Raw genomic sequence first — 21,274 nt, 5'->3', positions numbered from 1 at the left:
GCTCCCTCTCTTCAGCACAGGTGAGTGTCTGTATCAGAAATGTCTTATTAACAGGATTCAGTAAAAACAAACATACAAACAAATGCCGGCCATGGAAATGGGGAAGGCTGAGTTTCTGTAAGCTCTTCTCTTACTGGCACTGCATGCTCTGGTCAGCTCTTCAGGCTGCCCCCTTTAGGCTCAGTCCTCTGTGATCACAGAACCCAGATCTCAAAATCAGAGCCAGCTCTTGGTTTCATTAATATTTTGTCATTTTTTTTGGTCTCTCATTTATTTCTTCTGAACTTTATTATTTCCTTCCTTCTGCTCACTCTCTGCTTTTCTTCTTGCTCTCTTTCTAATTCTTTAAGTTGTAGAGTTAGATGATTTATTACCAGTTTTTTTTTTGTTTGTTTTTTGAAGCAGGCCTGTAATGCTATGAATGCCCTCTCAGGACTCCTTTCACTGTGTCCCATAGATTTTGGATTGTTGTGTTTTCATTGTCATTTGTTTCCAGGATGTTTTTTATTTCTTCTTTGATCTCTTTGGTAACCCAATCATTGTTTAATAACATGCTATTTAGCCTCCAAGTGTTTGAATCTTGTGATTGTTTTTATTGTTGTTTATTTCTAACATTATGCCATTGTGATCTGAGAAGGTGCTTGATATGATTTCAATCTTCTTGAATTTGAAGAGACTTTGCCTGTGTCCCAATGTGTGTGGTCTATCTTTGAAAATGTCCCACGTGCAGTTGAGAAGAATGTATATTCTGAATATTTGGGGTGAAATGTTCTGAAGATGTTGATTAACCCATTGTACTCCATAAGTGTCTGTAGACGCAAGCGGCGGACCTTCCCCACATGCCACGCACATCTATAAAAAAAATGTTTTCTCTAATTGCAGCCCTGACCAACTTTAAAATCATTTTTTGTGAGAATTTGCGGCTGAAAATATTCAAGGATACCTGAATTGTGAGTAATATATTTATTTTTATAAATTAATTGCAAATTGATTTTTAAAATTAAATTTTAAATATTGTGGCGTGTGGGGATGATTTCCATTTTGAACATGTGGCAGTTAACTGGTTAAGTCCATCTGATCTAGGGAGTCATTTACGATTGCTGTTTCTTTGCTATTTTTTTTTTTTTTGTCTAGAGGGTATATTCAGTGATGTCAATGGGGTATTAAAGTCCCCTACTATGATTGTATTGCTGTTGATCTCTCCCTTGATATCTTCCAGAAGTTTTTTATGTATTTTGATGCTCCTGCATTGGGTGCATATATGTTTACCAGAGTTATATCCTCTTGTTGTATCAAACCCTTTCATATTATGAAGTGGCCTTCCGTATATCTTGTTATGGCCTTCACTTTGAGCTCTATTTTGTCAGATAAAAATATTGCTCTCCCAGCTTTTTTTTCATTTCCATTTGCCTGAAAAATATTTTTCCATCCCTTCACTTTCAGTCTGTGTGAGTCCCTTGTTCTGAGGTGGGTCTCTTGTAGAGAGCATATATATGGGTCATGTTTTCTTATTCATTCATCCACTCTATGTCTTTTGATTGGAGCATTTAGTCCATTTATGTTTAAGGTTATTATTGATAGGTACTTGTTTATAGCCATTTTTTATTCTTTATGCCTGTGTTCCTTCCTTTTCTATTTCTTCTTTTTACAACAGTCCCCTTAGCATTTCTTGCATTGCTGGCTTGGTAGTGATAAACTTCCTTAACCTTTTTTGTCTGAAAAGCTCCTGATTTCCCCTTCAATTTTGAATGATAGCCTTGCTAGATAGAGTATTCTTGGATTTGGTCCCTTGCTTTGCATCACTTTGTATACTTTATTTCATTCCCTTCTGGCCTGATGTGTTTCTGTTGAGAAATCATTTGATAATTTAATGGGAGATCCTTTGTAGGTAACTCTCTGTCTCCTCTTGGAGCCTTTAAGATTTAAGATTTTCTCTTTGTCATTAATGTTTGCCATTGTACTTATGACGTGTCTTGGTGTGGTCTTTTTGGGTTCATATTGTTTGGCACTCTCTGTGCTTTGTACAATGGCAAACATTCTTCCCCAAATCAGGGCAGTTTTCTGTCATTATTTCTTCAAATAGGTTTTTTAATCCTTGCTGTGCTTCTTGTCCTTCTGGCACCCCTATTATACATATGTTACTTTGTTTCATGTTGTCCCAAAGCTCCCTTAGGCTCTCCTCCTGCCTTCTAATTTTTTTCTACAATTGCTGTTTAGATTGGGCATATTATGCCCTATCTTCTAACTCTGCCCTATTTTCTAACTCACTAATTTGGTCCTCTACTTCTTCTAGTCTATTGTTGAAACCTTCCATTTTGTTTTTTATTGTAGCTATATCATTCTTGATTTCCTCCTGATTCTTACATAAGTTGTTGCTTTTCTCACCCATCTGGTTTATAGACTGTATGACAATTACTCTGAATTCTTTTTCTGACATATTTCATGCCTTTGTTTTATTTAGTTCCTTTTCTTGCCAATGCCTCCTTTTCTTTCCTTTGGGTGTTGTTCTTTACCTCCTCATTTTTGTTATCACCAAAGAGTCCAGGCGCTGAGTTGGTGGGGCCTATGACTGAAGCAGAGGGCTTGGTCGGAGGGTCACATACTGCAAGAGTCACTGGAGAGCCCAGGCTGCAGGACACAGGGCCTATGTCCACAGTGGCGGGTTGGTGGGAACATCGCATGCCCCACGAGTCACAGGAGAGCCCAGGCGCTGGGATACATGGGGCCTGTGCTGTGGCATTGGGTAGGTGGGAGTGTCGTGTACTCCAGGATTCACAGGTGCCTGTGGCCAGGGAGGCTGGAGTCCTGGTGTCCATGCGTCTGCAGGTGCGGTAGCAGGGCTTTGGCCCGAGTGGCTGTAGGGTCCCGGGTGGTTTCTGAGGTCAGTCTGGATGGCGGTGAAGCCAGGCTCCTAGTCACAGCAGCTCTCCCCTTTAAGATGGCATGGTTTCTGTGCCAGTGCTGGCTGCCTGGGAGTGCTTGCAGCAGTAGTGGGGACTTCCCATTTAAGAGAGCTCAATCTGCCAACTCCCAGAAGTCCTGCAGGATCTAACTGTCCCTCACTCCCACACATACACACCACACATGTCCACACACTCCCGTTTCGCTCTCTCCCTCACTGCCATCCTGCTGGCTGCTATCTTGACTCCTGGCTATCTGAAAGTTTTAACAGCAACCATATCTGTAGTTATAACTACTTTCTGGTTACCCAAGTTTTACGTTTTGCCTTTCCCCCCTTGTTGACAGTATGGTTCTCTTCCAGAATTTATTGCACCAACAAGTTTTCAGGTTCTACTGTATTTATCTCTACTTTGTCTTAAATTATTTTGTAATTCTTTCTCTAACATTTAGAGTCACCAGGTAGTTCATTTATTTTAAATGTTTCTGATTTTCTAACATTTTCTCCTAAGAACTGTTTTGGCAGCATCTTCATGTTTTGATATGCAGTGTTATCTCATTTTCATTACTTTTTAAATAGGTTATGCTTTATGTAAAAGCACTCCAAAATTTCCACGTATATAATGGAGTCGGGGTTATTTTTGGATATGACTTTGTGGCTAATTTCCACTTATATTGTATTTAATGATTTCTGCTATTGAAAAATAAAATTTCTTTAAAATCAAATACATGGTAAATATATATATTTTAAAACCCTTTAAAAAAAAAACCATGGTGAATGGTCCTGGTGTGCTTGACAAAAAGGAAAGCGTGGGGAGGGACAAGGAAGGAAGAAAGACAAAAGGAAATAATATTCTGTGTTTGGAACAGAGTTTGTTAAGAATGCTATTCAAAATCATAACTATGTTTTTTTGTCTTCTTGAATTTTTTTAAATTAAAGTTTCCCATTATGGTACTGGATTTGTCTACTTTTTGTTCTACAAGTTCTTCATAAATTTTATAGCTATATAATTATGTACATAAAAGATCATGAATATCATCTCTTCTTTGAGATTCATTATTTTCAAAATGAACTATCTTTTTCCCATTTAGTACTTTTCATCTTTTTCTTAAAAATAATGTTTGTCCTGCTTTCTAGTGATTAGCATTTACTTAGTACATTTCCCATGAATACATTTTGTTTCTGTGTTATTTTTAAGATAATCTGAGTTTTGTCTCTTAAAAGAGAAAATTAGCCCTGGCTGGTTTGGCTCAGTGGATAGAGCATCGGCCTGTGGACTCAAGGGTCCCAGGTTCAATTCTGGTCAAGGGCATTATGTACCTTGGTTGTGGGCACATCCCCAGTTGGGGGTGTACAGGAGGCAGCTGATCGATGATTCTCTCTCATTGATGTTTCTAACTCTTTATCCTTCTCCTCTCCTCTCTGTAAAAACAATCAATAAAATATTCTTTTTAAAAAAGAGAAAATTAACACACATTTGCACTAATGCCTGCATGATGTCTTGCCTTATATATTTTCTGATTTCTGTTTTCCCCCCTTCTACACTACCTTTGGTGACTTAATCAGGTTTTCTTTGTTCCAGAGTTTTTTCTTTACAGGATTGAATTGTACCATCTGTGCCTCTGACTGGGAGCTCCTTATAAGTCATTACTGTGTTTAAATGCACAGTTACATAACATAGACTGTAAGAGTAGTATCTACACATCCTTAGGTAAAGCCCAGAATTTTAGGGAACTTTCACTTTTCTCCTTCTTATCCTATCTAATAAAGGGGGGATATGCTAATTGACTGTCACACCTCACAAGATGGCAGCGCCCACAGCCAATAAAGAGAGAATGTACAAATCAACTGCCAAACCCTCACAAGATGGCAGTGCCGAGTCCCTTCAGCCCCGCCTCATCTAGCCTCAGTCCCCCAGTCCCCCTCAGTCCCACCAGGGGGTGGCAGGCGCCACATGCTTCATCCAGCCGGAGTCCCCCAGTCCCCTCAGCCCAGCAGGGGAAGGCAGTTGGGGGCAATTGGGCTGGCAGAGGAGGGCAGTTAGAGGTGATCGGGCCGGCAGGGGAGGGCAGTTGGGGACAATCATGCTGGCAGGGGAGCAGTTAGGCATCAATCAGTCTGGCAGGGGAATGGTTAGGGGGCTATTAGACTACAGGAAAAGTGGTTAGGGGCAATTAGGTAGGCAGGCAGGTGAGTGGTTAGGAGCCAGCAGTCCCAGATTGTGATTGCCCCGGGCCTCTAGTCCCTATATAAATAAATATATGTAAGATTTTTCAACTATTATTTTAATTTGTACTACAACATGCATCAATAATTATTTAGAGCTAGCTACATGTCATACTGGATTCTTTCCCCATCATTATTGGTGGGATCAAACATCACTCTTTTTAATAGATGGTTGTCCTTTTTCATTTTGTTAAGAGTCTTAAGAGTAAGGCTAGTGAACTCTGAGTCCTTGGCTGTCTGGAAAAAGTTTTCCTTTGCCCTTCAATTTGAATCAAGTCTGGCTGTGTCTAAAATTTCAGGTTTGGAGTCATTTTTCTCAAAATACTTTGAAGATGTTGATCCAATTAATTCTAGAATAAAAATTTATCATTGAGAAATTTGATGCTAATTGCTAGCTAGACCTTTGTTCCTCCTGATGACTACTTTGGGGGTTTTCTTGTATTTGGTAGTATCTTGAAATTGTGTCCTAATATGTCTGGGTAGTTGTGGTGTCTCACTTCCCCTGCTCAATACTTAGTCCTCTGACACATTCTGCACTCCAAGAAGGGTCCTTCCAGTAGCTTTTCATTATTCTCCCTCAGTCTTCCATGTTCTCTTTTTTTCAGACTCCTATGCAACAGAAAATGGAACTTCTCAAACTTGCTTTGGCCTCACTCTTTTCTCTTACACTCTTCACTCTCAGTCCTTGATCTTCATTCTATAAGAGTTCTGGGTCCTCTAGGTCTGCATTCTGTAGTAGCTCTAGGTCCTCCCATTCTGCATTCTGGCATAATCTTTGGTTCATTTGTCTAAACACTAATTCCTTCTTCATTTTTTCTGTGTTGTGATTCAAGTCATCCTGAGTATTCCATTTTAACTAACTTTTATTTCTAAAATCGGTGGTGGTTTCTTTTGAAGGAGCAATGTTTTCTTTATGAATATTCTTCTATTTGTCCTTAACTCTTCCCTTGAGTATCTTCTTTTGTTGCATTTGGTGATTCTTTCTCCTATGGCTAGTTCTTCTGAAACCTATAACATCTCTTGGCTATGCCCACAGCTCTGCTTTTGAGAGGTTTGATTTGCCTGTCAAGGATATGAGTTCCATTCACTGTAGTCTGCCTCTGGTATTGGAGGAGAAGAGGTGGGGATCTTTGGACTGCATCTGCCAAGATTTTGTTTTCTAGAATAACTCCTCTCTGAAGTTGGTTGCTGTTGAAACACAATGCCTGCTGCCCTGACTCAAAGCACACACCAGCAGTGGGAGTCAGGACATATGGCAGGGGATAGGAAGGGCCTCCAATCAGTCCTCTCAAAGTCCTTGTGTCCAGTAACCCTGAGCTGAGTGTCCGAATTCTCATTCCTAGCACACTAGATGTTTCTACATGTCTTCTGGGATGTTTTGATTCCATAAACACTATCTGTTTCTACATTAATAATTAATAAAAACATCTGACCCTCTACCTGCAATCATCACTTTCCACAAATGTCATGAGTTGCTTTTATTGCTGCTGTCTTAGAGTGTCTGCCTTTTGGGGGATTCTGGTACAGGTGACAGCAGATGAATGCTCTCAGGTAACCATCCTGTTTAATCTATACAAGACTGGTTTGTAAATTGACTTTTACTGTCTTTTTAAAAAAGAAAACCCTACTTAGGTTTTCTTTTAATAGGCAGTTGATAAACTAACCAAAGTCTAAAAGCACCTTTCCTACAGTTTTGGTTGATAAAATTAATCTCAATAACCACATCCTGGCGCCCCATGCATGGCTTTACCTGCTTCCCAGCCTGATCCCGAGAGGTGCAAGGTGTGAGGTGGGGAAACTTGAGGACAACCTGCCTGAGATGCTAGTGAAGAGAGGAAAGAAGAAGCAGGGAGCCGAAACCGGTTTGGCTCAGTGGATAGAGCGTCGGCCTGCGGACTGAAAGGTCCCAGGTTCGATTCCGGTCAAGGGCATGTACCTGAACTGCGGGCACATCCCCAGTAGGAGATGTGCAGGAGGCAGCTGATCGATGTCTCTCTCTCATCGATGTTTCTAACTCTCTATCTCTCTCCCTTCCTCTCTGTAAAAAAAAATCAATAAAATAAAAAAAAAAAAAAGAAGCAGGGACTCACATCTAAGTGACTGGCTATTGGCCTGAGAATGGGCACCGCCCCTGAGCTGGTGACTAGTGAGAGGTAGGGCTTGGAGCAGATGAGGCCACAACCAAATCACTAGTCACTTTGTATTTATTTAAGACTTACTCTGTAATTTCCCTGTTGTCTCTAATTGCCTTGTGTCACCTCATAATACTTGCCATGTAGTTAAATAGTTGGCAGTTACTATGGAAACCAAGTACTGTTCTCTATTTCTAGTTTGCTGAGAATTTTTGTCATGAATGGGTATTGAATTTTGTCAAATGCTTCCTGTACATCGATGATATAATAATATAATTTTTCTTCTTTAGTCTGTTAATATGATGGATTACATTGATTGATTTATTAAATATTGAACCAGCCTTGCATCCCTGGTAATGTTCTTGAGGAACATTAGTCTGCAGTTTTCTTTTTATGTTCTCTCTTTGGATTTGTTGTTAGGGTAATAGTGACATATTGAAAGAGTTGGATGGAATTCCCTTGTTTTCTGTTGTTTGAAAAAGATTATATAGAATTGGTACTAATGTCTTTAAACATCTCATAGAATTCCCCAGTAAAGTTGGCTTGGCCTGAGGAATCTCCTTTTCAGGAGATTTTAAAACCAAGTTTATTTTCTCTAATAGTTTAGAGCTATCCAACTAATCTATTTCATAATGGGTGAGTTATGGTAGTTTGTAATTTTCAAGAAATTGGTGTATTTCATCTGAGTTGTCAAATTTATGTGTGTAAAGTTGTTTGTAGTATTCCCTTAGTGTCCTTTTCATGTCCGTGGACTGCAGTGATAGCCCTTGTAGCATTTTTAATATTGGTAGTTTGTGTCTGCTGTTCTCTTTGTCAGTCTAGCTAGAGGTTTGTCAATTTTATTGAACCTTTCAAAGAACCAGCTTTTTGTTTCATTTATTTTCTCTACTTTCTGTTTGCAATTTCATTGATTTTTACTTTTGTAGTTACTGTTTCCATCTTTCTGTTTGATTTGTGGTTAGTTGGTTCCCTTTCTAGTTTCTTAAACTGAGATTTTAGCTTACAGATTTGAGGCCATTTCTAATTTAGACACTTAATCCTAAAATTTCCTTCACAGTACCAGTTTAGCTGAATTCCATAAATTTTGATAAGTTGTTTTTTCATTTTCATTCAGTCCAGTATACATCTTAAATTTTACTTAGCTTCCCTCTGTGGCCCATGGATTGTTTAGATGTGTGTTGTTAAATTTCCAAATGTTTAGAGACATACCTGTTATCTTTCTGTTGATTTCTAATTTGATTTAATTGTAATTAGAAAACACTCTGTGGTGTTTTAATTTATTTAAATTTGTTGAGATTAATTTTATGGTTCAGGATGTAGTCTGCCTCGGAGAATGCTTCATGGGTGCTTAGGAAGAATGTGTTCTGCTGTTGTCAAATAGAGTGTTTAACACCTCATTTTGGTGGGTGGTGTTAAGTTCTACATTGTTGGTGATTTTCTGTCTAGTTGTTCTGCCAGTCATTGAGAGCGGGGTATTGAAGTCTCCAAATGTAATTTTGGATTTGTCTATTATTACTTTAGTTTTATCAGATTTTACTTACTGAATTTCGTGGCTTTGTTGCTTGGTACATACAGATTTAGGATTGCTTGCTTTTTGATAGAGAGACTTTTTTGAATCATGTAATGTCTTGATTGTGGAGTGAATTGAAGTGTATTTTCTTCTGACAGGACTTGAGTAAGAACAAGTTTCTATTTGAATTCACATCGCTAATGTAACCCACAGCACCATAAAGCAGTGAGCAGATGCACGCCAGTTGTGCGAACTGGGTTTAGGAGGGCTGTGTGCCTTCAGTTACTGCAGCCTGAAAAATTAACTTTAAAGTGAAGATGGAGACAAATAAGAGGTCTTGTAAGTGTGTGATTGGATTTGAGAAGTTGTGAGTAGGTGGCTGTCAAGGCCAGGGAGGGAGCTAAGGCTTGCACCAGCGAAGTCACCATGCTCATGGCAATGGTATAACATGAATGGCTCACGCCTGGCAGGGGGCCTCACAGACAGTCTCCTGGTGGGTCAAGTGGCAGGAGCTTAACCTCCAAGGGCTCTGTGAGCCTGACAAGCTTAAGATGAGAGCCCATACTTGGAGGGGAAGATGCCCAAGGGGAGTTTGTCATCGGCCATGTGTTGGGTATCTGGTGGTCAGTGGGGTCTGTGGAAGTGTACCATGCAGACTTGCTTTTGTACCTCTCTAGACCTGGGTCCTGTAGCATCTTCTTCTCCTGTGGTCCAATCCTGGCATTCCAGTGCACTGAAATGACGAGCATTTGACCTGTAAAATAGATAAACAAGGCCCCTGCCATGTGTCCTTCTTGTTTGTTCACCAAGATCCCGTGACTAAGTGTCAAAGGGTACTCCCAACCCTGTGGATGACCCCAGGTAGTGGCTAGGCACAGTGTGTTTTGTTGGCATCCCTGGGGAAACCATTTTCACAAAAGCATTGTAATAAGAGCAGTCTACTTGAATGTTATTAATGGGAGTAAGAAAGACTGGCAGTAAGCATTTTCCATAGTAATTAAAGTATGTTTTCTTTCCAGATTGACTTTATGTAGAGTGTTTTATTTTAACATGATATGGTGAGCATGTGCTTAACCATTACCTCATTGGGTCCTCACTGCAGACCATTGATGGGAAGAGGCTGGGTGGAAATGCACCCATTTTCCAGACAAGACAGTACTGCTCCTGGGTCTCAGTTGGTGAAGATGCTGGGACTCTGACCCTGATCTGAGGTTTCAAGTCCTCGCTTCTTCCTCCTATGCCAGTGCTTTACAGAACATTCTGGGAAGTACAGGGACATCTGCAGGTGTGGTGGAGCTGTGAATTGGCCTCTGGGTTCTATTTGGGCTTCTCTCAGGGCCGCACATGCAAACATGCATGTATTGAACATTTGCAGAAAACTGCTTTTAGAAAAAAGGTTCTGTGGCTCAGAATTTGAAAACATGGTGCCACCTTGAAGAAATGTTTCTTTGCACACACTTTCAGGTGTGCCTGGCAGTCATCGAGGACATTTCCATGCAGTGCTATGCCTTCTGGGGCAGGCAGTGTGAGAAGTGCTCAGGGGACTAATAGCTGTGAGGAGGAATGAAGGTGAGTGCGGCCATGTGGTGATAAGGCTGACACCCAAAGGGTGGCAGCGAGTGGGAGCAGATGTGCCATAAGTGTGCTTGCTTCGCCGGGAAGCGTGGTGTGTAATGTGCAGACCAGGAATAGTGTGAGGACCATGCATGGTGTGAGGATGGGAACCTCCTGGAGGGCGGGGGGAGCAGCCTGAATTCAAGTAGTCCCCAGCAGCTATGTTGGAGCCCAGCAGAGGAGAGCTGTCCTTGAAGTTGGCAGCTGGGAAATGGGACCAGTGTATATGGACAAAGAATGGAAAGTCCTGAATAAAGAAGGTAGATAGAACGGGAAAGGCTGCGGTCTGCAGGCCCCTGGGTGAGAGACCTAACCTTGTGGGGGACACATTCTGTGTGTCTTCAAGTGCTCCTTTGAAGGACTGCCATTAGACCACAGAGCTCTGCTGCCACCTAGTGGCCAGAGTCTTGCATCCTCACAGTTCTGGCTTTGTTGTGATAGGGAGACGCAATATTCAGATTGAAAGTACTGCCCTTTTGAGTTTGGGAGGTTCCGTTGACCAATGTCCTTTGAGTCTCTTTGGAGAAAACCCCGCTCAGGATGGGGCAACACAGTTGTGCATAGGATGCTGAGGGAAAACCATGTGAGGACAGCCAGCCGATAGGCTGGAGTCAGTGTCCGTCTCTACCATGTGTCCCCTCACCGCCATGTGTCTGGAGTGTGCTCTAAGGGGGAACAAAAAATCCCTTTCCATCTACTTCTTTCCAGACAAAGAATCCTCATGTCCAGAGCTGGCAGGTCATCCCTTACAGGTGAATTTGGTGTATTTGAAGTTGTTAGAAGCAGAACCCGCCCTCAGAAAACATGTGGACCCTGGTGGGTCCTGGCTGTGTTACCTCCTCTTCTCTTTTCCATCCACATTGCCCTGGGGACTGGTCCTAGACTCTGCTTGGGGCCAAACACTCGGTTTCATCTAGGCGCAACAACTCTGGTTCCATCTCCAAACCTCACCCTGAGCTCCAGCCTGAGTGCCCAGATCCTGCTCATGCTCAGGAAAAGGACCAGCCTCTCATTTACCTTGTCCAGGATTGACCTCCCACTTCCTCATGCTAGCCTTCTGCCTGTACTTCTCCATCATCATCCACAGCTGTGTCATGCCCTCAGAGTTTCCACCTAGAAGCGTTCTCTCGTGGTCTTGCCTCTGTGGAGCAACCCCAGCACAACAGGCAACTCTCTTGGCTTCGGTTTCTCTGTGGGTTTGATTGGACTGCCATGACACGCACATGCCACACGTATCTGAAAGCACATACATATGCACACATATGCATTCACACATGCAGAGCAGAGCAGGTCAACATGGGTGTCTGTGGTCCAGGATTCTTGGTGATGTCTGCCTGTGTCGCTAGCAATGCTGGTTGTCAGGAAAAAGAGAACTGTGATAACTCTTATTTACCAATGGCACACTTTTGAGTTTCCTCCTGCCTGAAAAATTGGGGAACCTGTCTTCTCCACAGTGTGAGCTCCCTGCTTGGTGTCCCATGTTATTTTCAGGGCTGACTTCCTAGGACTGTACCTGTGTGGGCAAGCCTGTCTTCACCCATGCCTGGTCAGTGGCTATGCTTAGACACATGTGACAAGAAGGCTCCCAGCCTTTGTCATAAGACCTGAGATTTAGAAGGTTTTCTAGAAAAAATGCTTCTCAATTTAACGTGCCTTTGAGCTCACAAGCAAAAGTTAGAATTTTTCAAAACCTAATATCTGCCACTGTCCACAGTTCCTGAATATTTTAAGATTTTTCTGATAAGCTTGGTGGTGGTATAACAAATGTGATTTTTAATATTGTATAGTAAAATGTGTGATGTGGAGATTGGCGTAAGTGAAGGAACCAGTATTTTCCAATGGCCAATATAAGATTGTTATAAAAACTATGCCTTGGTAAAGGCATATTCAGAGTTTAAGTGGACCATTGGCTTTTAAAATGTAATAGTTTAGCAGGTTCGTTGGTGTGGGTTTTCCTGTGATTTCAGAGTACACTTTGCAAATAGCCTTTAAGAAATTACCACTGTGGAGTTCTGGTATTGTGGCAACGAAGAATGTCCCCAATTATCTGAAAAGGTCATGGAATTCTCTCTCCCTTTTCCAGCAGCATGTTCATTTGAGACCAATTGTTTTCACATACTTCAACCCAAACACACATATCATAACAGATTAAATGCAGAAGCAGATATGGGAACCTGCTGTCTTCTATTAGACAGACTTTAAGAGATTTACCAAAATAGAAAACAGTGCCACACTTCTCACTAATTTTTGGAAAACATTGCTCATAAAATGCTACTTTTGTTAACTTGTATTAGGTTTATTATTGTTATTTTAAAATTATTACATAAAATATATAAAGTTCCTCAATTTTCATCTAATAAGGTAAATAGTGATGGGTAGGATCGACACAAACAAAAGCACATTGGTGTCCTCAGTGATTTTTAAGAGAGTAAAGGGGTCTTGAGATCAAAAGTTTTGAGAGTGGTTACCTCCTCGCTGTGGGGAAGCTATACCGTCCACTTCACTTAATTTTTAAATGATTTTTATATAATCATCACCTTTCCATTAATGCATCTAATGAGGTCTGCACATTTAATTCCAGTGAGACTCAGCAGGAAGAATAAGGAGAAACGTATCTCCTTCATCTTGTCCAGACACAGGAGCCCTTGTCTTCCTTTAAATTCCTGATATCATCTGTACCTTCTGGATTATTTTCCCTGATCAATGTCATCAGCAGGTTGTGTATTTTTAGACCTTTATTGAAGAAATAAATTTTATATTTGTTCATTTTTCTCAATTGCCTCTTGTTTCTTTTCTGATCTATGTTTTATTAATACCTCCTTTTTACTTTCTGTGGATACTTTCTGTTATTTTTCTAACTTCTTAAAATGGTCTTTTTACTTACTAATACTTGCCTTTCTTTCTCTATTCTATATATGTTTTAAAGCAGTAACTTTTCCTGTGAGCTCTATCTTAGCTGTTTGCCTGAGATTTGGGCATGTAGTAATTTTATTATTGTTGTGGTCTCATTATTTTCTGATTTCATTATGATGTTGTCTCATTCATTTCTTATTGAGAATCATGGAAAAGATGTTCTGTCTAGGGGGATTACAAAGTTATCTTTTGCTAATGATTTCTAATTTAATCGCCAAGTGGGTAGAAAGCCTTGTCTGTTGATTTCCTATCTTCAACATTTGGTGAAGCATGCACAGTGAATCAGAACATGGCCCCTTTTTTTGTTGTTCTGACAGCTGGGGGAGAAGGAGTAACCTCTAAATGGCAGGTGTGGCATTGTACCCACACACACTGTCATGTTTGCATGTTTTCATGTATTCTGCTTCTTCATTACTTTGTCACTATAATGTGTGAACTGTAACAGAATGGCATGTTGGCATCTCCCACTGGATAGGCCGTTTGCTGGATTGGCTTGGGTGTCGCTCATCCGACTGATTTCCCAGCCATGGGCCCTCACAGCCACTGCATACTTCTTCGCTGCACTTACAGTGATATCTCTTTACTGGATTATTGCTTAATTTCCTAAATTCTCTCCTGGCTTCTTCTCCTGCCCCTCTTTACTTTCAGCATGTATTCCATACCAGCAGCCAGGTTGCTCATGTTAAAATGTCATGATTTATCATGCTTCCTTTTTTCTAAAACCCTCTCTGATTCTGGTTTTCTGCAGATTCCACCTGCTCTCATTCTTAAAATGGCCTAAAAAACCTCACCCAACGTGGCCCCTCTCTCCACACCATTCTCAGCTGCCCTCCCCTCATCACCCTCTCCTGGCAAGATGAAGGCACAGGAGAAGGCCAGTGGGAGCACATAGGACAGCCCTGGGCCTTGTAATTGTCTGATGTTTCAAATTCCTGGTGGAACCCACACCCTGTATCAGAGCACAAATAACCATGTGAGCTGTGCATGCCCTGTGCTGTGTGTACACATGTGAGTGTGCGTTTGCCAGTATGTGTTGAGTTTGCAGCTTAATGGGCTGCTTTTGTCTGGACTGTGTCCAGGAGGGGATGTGATGCCCTTGGGGACTAGTCTTTTGAAGCTGATTTGTTGTGGCGGCTTGTTCAGCAAGACATTAAAAACCATGGCTTCTGCTGTTCCTAAGTGGGTCGTGCAGCGAGGGAAGGCCATAGAGGTGAGGAAAGGAGTTGTGTCCCTCATTCAGTCTGTCTCCCTTCCTAATACCAATTGTGTTTTGTGTGTGTGTGTGTGTGTGTGTGTGTGTGTGTGTGTGTGTGTGTATTTAACAGTTAATGGCTAGCAGGAGGTCACGGAGCAGATCCAGCCTCCCAATTCTTTTCTAAAATATATTTTTATTGATTTGAGAGAGAGATAGAGGAAGGGAGAGGGAGAGAGAGAAACAGAAATGATGAGAGAGAGGAACATTGATAAATTCGCTGCCGCCTGCAAGCCCCCTACTAAAAGCCTGCAACCTGGGCATGTGCCCTGACCAGGAACTGAACCAGCAACCTCTTAGTGCATGGGATGACGCTCAACTGAGTCACACTGGCCAGGGCCCAATTGTGTTTTGAAAAGTAAACAGCAGAGCCTCTGAAATTTCATCATTATTTATATCTAACTCCACAGGGTGCTGGGTGGCCCTGGCTCCCTGACACATGTCGGTGATGTTGGAAGAAGTATGTCATTGCATGATTGTGTCTGTCACATCACTGTCCAGATTTCTGGTCTTGGGGTGTTCCTTACTGATTTAGTGACATAGGGCTATTTATATTTAGTAAACTAGTTTCCTTTAGATCAGGGGTGGGGAACCTTTTCTCTGCCAGGGGCCATTTGAATATTTATAACATCATTCTCAGGCCATGCAAAATTATCAGCTTAAAAATTAGCCTGCTATAGAGACATTTAATTAACTCACTCCTAATGATTTGGCAGGGCCAGACCAAATGATTTCACGGGCCTTATACTACCCATAGGCCAGATGTTCTCCACCCTTGCTTTAGATGTTTTTAAAACGATGTTAATTGTCCTTTGGTTAAAGTACATTAATTTCTAGCCCTAGCCGGTTTGTCTCAGTGGATGGAGCGTCGGTCTGCGGACTGGGGTGTCCCAGGTTCGATTCCAGTCAAGGGCATGTACCTGGGTTGCGGGCATATCCCCGGTGGGGGGCGTGCAGGAGGCAGCTGATCGATGTGTCTGTCTCATCGTTGTTTCTAACTCTCTGTCTCTCTCCTTTCCTTTCTGTAAAAAATCAATAAAATATATTTTTTAAAGTACATTAATTTCTGGTTTGATTGCATTGGTATCAGAGATTTCTATGTATACTATTTCTGTTGTATGTAACTTATTGAGGGAATAATCCTTATCTGCTAGCATTTTGAGAGCCTCTTGAGAGAACGGGGCAAGAGATCTCATTGTTGGTCTGTTTTCTTTCACATAGCACCCTGGTTTTAATCTCAGCATTTCCCTGTTTTAAGAATTGCTAGTTGTCATACCCTGAATGAGCCACCCTCTTCAGAGGGAAATCTCCAGTTGTCCATGGGGAAAAAAGAGTACTCACCTAGTGATTAGGATTTCTGGGGGCCTGAAACTTCCTTCCAGAAAATGTAAATTATGATTTCTGTTTTTATTCCCTGACCTCCACATCTTACCTTGGGTGTGCCAAGTGCTAGCCTTCTAGAATCCATGATGTAAACCAGGGTTTCCTAGTGACTTCTTCCTTATAGGCTTAGGTTCATCACTCTTTGCTTGGTCATATTAGTCACAACTTATTCATCCACTGTCCAAATTCCAGGGCTGTGTTGACAGAGCTTGCTGGTTGTTTTCAATTCTCCTGACTTTTTAGTGCTTGTTAGTTTGTGCCATTTTATCTTGTATCGTTTTAGTGCTGTTTCTATAAGGTGGAAATAAACACATGCCAATTTTGCCATTTTAATGAGAGGTTTCTTCTATTGCTTTTAAAAAACCTTTTAAGTATTTATTACCTTTAGGTTTCTTTTTTAGTTGAATATTTTCCACATACCATACAATTCACACTTTTAAAGTGTACATGTTAGTAGTTTCTAGAATATTTACAAAGTTGGGTATCTATCACCACTATCTACTTACAGAACATGTACATCACCCAGAAAGAAACTTCATACTCACTATTAGTTACTCTCATTCCCCTCTTTCCTCAGCCTTGGGAAACACTAGTCCACTTTCTGTCTCTGGATCACCTGCTCTGCACATTTCATGTAAATGGGATGAGATAATATTTCTCTGTCTGGCTTCTTTCCCTCAGCATAATGTTTTCCAGGTTCATCCATGTTGATCTGTCAGTCCTTCATTTCTATTTTAGTTGCTAAGTATTTTATTGTATGGATATGCCACATTTTGTTTATTCATTCATTAACTGATGGACATTTGGATTTTTCCACTTTTTTGCTATTATGAATAATGTTGCTTGTGAACATTCATGCACATGTTTTTGTGTGCACATATCTTCAGTTCTCATGGTTATACACTTAGGAGTAGAATTGCTAGGTTGTATGGTAACTCTGTTTATTTTTTGTGATCCTGCCAGACTGTTTTCCAAAGTGACTATACCATATTATATTTGTACCTGCAATGTATGAGAATTCCAGTTTCTCTGTATCCTTGCTGACACTTGTTATTTTCTCCTTTTTAAAATTCCTCTTAAATTTTGAGTTAATTTTTGTATATGATATAAGGTAAGGGTCCAAGTTCATTCTTTTGCATGTGGATACCCAGTTTTCCCAACACCATATGTTTCAAAGACTGCTCTTTCCCCATTAAATTGTCTTAGCCTCATGTTAAAAATTCTTCCATTGTTTTCTGGTGAATTCTCACTTATTGACCTTAGGCCTAACTAAACAAACAAGGCCTCTCTGATCCTCGATCAGTAATATTTTGAGCTTTTGACTGCCCTGTGTATGACTGTCTTCCCAAGTGAGATGCTGTGTGCCCATCTGAAAGGGAGGTTTTACTCAATGTTATCTTATATGGAATTTCTTTGCATGTGGTGTTTTCATTTATTACATTTTGAACCTCAACATATTATATGGACAAGAAATTTTAGCTTGAGACATACACAGACATTGCTGTTATTTATTGCCTAAAGTGGTTACCTGATTGACTCAGAGAAAGGCAAAGAAGTTTAACATAGGTTTCTAATTATTTTTGGTGCTATGATCTCACAATTCCAAATGTTGGGACACTGTTATAAACAAGCCTTTTACGATGTCTAAAACAATAATTTGTAGTGGTCATAAATATACACATATGGAATAGATTGAAAAATACAGCAAAGACTATAATATTATGAAAATAGATACTTGTGACTGAGGTTTAAATTTCGAGTTCGAGCTACAAACATGATTCAAAATGTAAAAGTCAAGAAACTTAGATAGACCAAGGTGAAAATGATGCACTCTGGAAAAACATCAGATGGAGGAGAAAGTGTCTCTATTTGGACAAAATTGAATACTGAAATGGGAGCGTTTTAATTAAATTATTATACTAGCCATGAAAATGGAATATCAGCTATGTATTTAAATTCATATATAATTTCATAAATGTTATTTTAAAATCCATATAAATACATATAAATATATTAAATATTATAATAGAAAGTTAATTGTTTTAATTACATTCTCAAAAGTTTTCAGTTTTACAAAAAATTTCTTTGGACTTCTCGTTTATAAAATGGAAGCCTCCTCATGTTTTGAGCTGCCTCATTTGGGTTTTAATAGGGCAGTGTTCCTGGATAAGTCCTCACTGGCTCTGCGTTTGCATACCCTGTGCCTGCCTTGTACCTGAATGCTTAAGACATGTTTGCTACTCTGTTGAATGCAAAAAAAAAGCTATCCTGTTGACCCTAGTGGATAGGATCATAAATTTGTAAGTTCATATGCCCTGTGTTTTTGTGTTTTAGGTAGGTGGGACAAAAGCCAGGCCTTCCATAAATCACCAGTTCCAGTTATGATTCTCTAAGTTACCACAAGACTGAACATTTGTGTCTATGGATCTGCTCTGACTCTTAGAGCCGCTTATGGGGGAAGGTGAGTTGCTGTAAAGTATCTTTTATTGCTCATGTGTTTGTTTACCAAGAATGTATGTAACAAAGCCAGACTCATCTTTGAAAAGGAAGTTTGTTCCATGTGGTCCAATCTGCATTTCACTCTCTTTAGTTCATGACAGGGTGTCAGCTGGGCAATAGTGCCAGGGAGAGAGACAGACCATGAACGGGAATGTTTAACAAAGAAAAGCAGTCCAGCCCTGGCAGATATTGCTCTGTGTTAAAGCATAGGCCTGTACACTGAAGGAGTGTGGGCTCAATCCCTGGTCAAGGGCACATTCCTGATTGCAGTTTCAATCCCTGGCCTGTTCAGGGCACGTGTGGGACACCACCAATGAATGTGTCTCTTTAACATCTCTCTCTTTCTCTCTGTCTTTCTCTCTCTCCCTCTGTCTGTTTCTCCCTCTCTCTTCTCCTCCTTCTCTCCCTACCACTCACTCTAAAAATCAATGGGAAAAATATCCTCCGGTGAGGATTAACAACAACAAAAAGAGAAGACAGAAAAAAAGAAAGGCAGTGGATGCAATGATAATGTGGGAACCTCTTGCCTTGTTGGCTCTTGAGAGGTCACGTGTTGCATTGACTTGATGTTTGAAGAAATTGGTCTGTGTTTGCAGGAGCAGGTCAATGCTGAGGCAGAAATATTTCTCCATGGTTCTTTCCTTTGAATTTTTGAGAAGCATGGGAATCCTTAGAACTAATTTCCCATTAGTGTTCCATGTTTTTACTCTGCGGATCTTCATCCTACTATTTTGTAAAGAATGCTGGGTGGGGAATCTGAAGAGCTGGGTCTGTTATCAGCTTCTTAACTGGTTCCCTGTGAGTGAGCAGGAGAGTATACAGATGGAAGAATATGTGTGCATGGGTGTAAGAATGTGTATGCATGTGTGTAGGAGCTTGTGTGCCAGTGTGCACAAGAGTGTGTACACTTCTATAGAGCACATGTATAGAAGCATGGTTGCAGGAGTTTATGTGCATGTGTGTTCGGGTGTAGGAATGTGTACGCATGTGTGCAGGAGCATGTGTTCTGTGTGCTGCTTGCTCCAACTCTCTGAGGTCCACATTCTCTCTGATGGACCTCAAGGTTCTGAGCCTGCAGGACTGACTTTCTCTGGCCTTAGTTTCTACCTGTAAATCAAGCAAGGCCTCAGAGGTTTTTTCTGCAGCTCACATGCCTCAGTACGCTCCAGCCCAGTTCTAGATTATTCCCCGTGTGTTTTACATTATGAGGCACTGCCAAAGCCTTAAGAATACTCAAGGATGCTTTATTCACCTACGGCCATAATAGCGGTGGCCATGGGGAGTCTGCTTCAAGCTGTTTCTTGTATTAATCCAGATTCCCAACATAAACATTCCGTAAGTTCTGAGTTAACGTATCTCCCAGGTGCTTGTCTGAGAAACATGTGCATCTTAAGAAGTCACAAGACTCAATAAGGACCCCCTTGTAAACTCTCTGAAGGTTTGCCATTCCTCTAAGCACCAGCTTCCTCACCCACCCTGCCCAGATGCTGTCTGTCTGGTTTTAGTGTGTTTTTTTGAATTGCAGCTCAGCATTTTTAATCCCGTGGTGCTTGACCCAATTCTGTAAGCCTGTGTCCTGTGCTGTTTTGATCTTTGCTTTGTTCCTCTTTCCATGGAGGAAGGTTAAAACCATTTCAGCTTCCAGGTGTCTGTCAGCTGCACGTCAGTGACTGGTCACAGCAGACTACACGTCCACTCTGGGTTTGAAGAGGAGCCAGAGGAAATGGCTCCTTTCACATGACTGGGATGTCCCAGGCTGCGGTCAAGAGCGAGGATCGTTATGTAAACCAGAGCTGGGGCTGCCCAGAGTTCTGAGGGCACATGTGGAGGATAGGCTTGGAGCACCCTCAGGCCAGGATGCCACCATACCCCATTTTTTCTCAACCTCTGGGCCACGCCTCCTCATCTCCTCTGTGGTCCCTTCACCCTCAGCTTCTTCAGCTGGTGACCTTGGTCCTTATATCCCTTTTGCCTACTGCTTCCTTTCCTCTCACCTCTTCAAGGGTTTGGCTCCTGCCTTACTCCCCCTCTCTGCTTCCACTGCATATGAACACATGGGCATGCCCTTTGATGGCACGCCCACTTGCAATAACCACCCATTTCTATCCCTTTGACAACTGGCCTTGCTGTCACCACTTGTTCATCTTGAACCAGACCTGCCTTTCCAAGATCCACAGATCTTCCCCTGCCAGATCCAAAAGTCGGTGTCCAGTCCTCCCTCACAGTCTCTCAGTAACACTGGATGCTGTCAGACACCCGGTCAGCAGGAGTGTGGGCCCTTGATGTCCTGGGCAGACCCTAAGCAAGGCATGAATGACTGTGCTACTGTTTCTGGAGGAATAAGAGCAGATCCTCTGTGGAGAGCTACTGAGAGGAGTGAGCCAACAATGCCAGATGAACTACAAGGCTGTCTTAATGTTCACTATTAGCATTTTCCTCCTCTGCCTTGAACGCTTAATGTTGATGTCCCCAGGACTTGGCTCAGTTGGGCACCGATGACAGAGCCTGCCCCAGGGTGAGAGGTGGGGTACAAAGAATGCGACTGGCTGAGCCAGTTTGTCACTGTGTGCCAGAGCTTCAAGCACATGTCTCCTTTAACCCAGAAATTGTAACTATAAACATGTATTCCAAGGAAATAAGAGAAGGACATGAAGAGGTACACCCAAAGATTATTATTAAAACACTAGAGGCCCGGTGCACAAAAATTTGTGCACTCGGGTGGAAGAGGGGGTCCCTCAGCCTGGCCTGTGCCCTCTCGCAGTCTGGGACCCCTCGGGAGATAACGCCCTGCTGGCTTAGGCCTGCTCCCAGGTGGCAGAGGGCAGGCCCAATCCCTAGGTGCAGCC

At 41.6% G+C, this 21,274-nt stretch overlaps 1 protein-coding gene across 7 annotated transcripts in view; it reads left to right on the top strand.

Annotated features, from left to right (window-relative positions):
* PCBP3 (poly(rC) binding protein 3) overlaps positions 1–21,274 on the top strand; it is a 175,357-nt gene that overhangs the window by 87,175 nt on the left and 66,908 nt on the right. For all 7 annotated transcript variants that reach the window (XM_015560701.1, XM_015560704.1, XM_015560698.1 and 4 more), the window contains one exon: positions 18,264–18,390. In XM_015560701.1, the coding sequence (XP_015416187.1) occupies positions 18,381–18,390 (10 nt within the window). In that variant the 5' untranslated portion in view covers positions 18,264–18,380. The remainder of the gene's footprint in view (positions 1–18,263; positions 18,391–21,274) is intronic.

This window comes from Myotis davidii, unplaced genomic scaffold (genome assembly GCF_000327345.1).
Source record: "Myotis davidii unplaced genomic scaffold, ASM32734v1 scaffold175, whole genome shotgun sequence".
Lineage (NCBI taxonomy): Eukaryota > Metazoa > Chordata > Mammalia > Chiroptera > Vespertilionidae > Myotis > Myotis davidii.
This window is presented reverse-complemented; position numbering and strand designations above follow the sequence as displayed.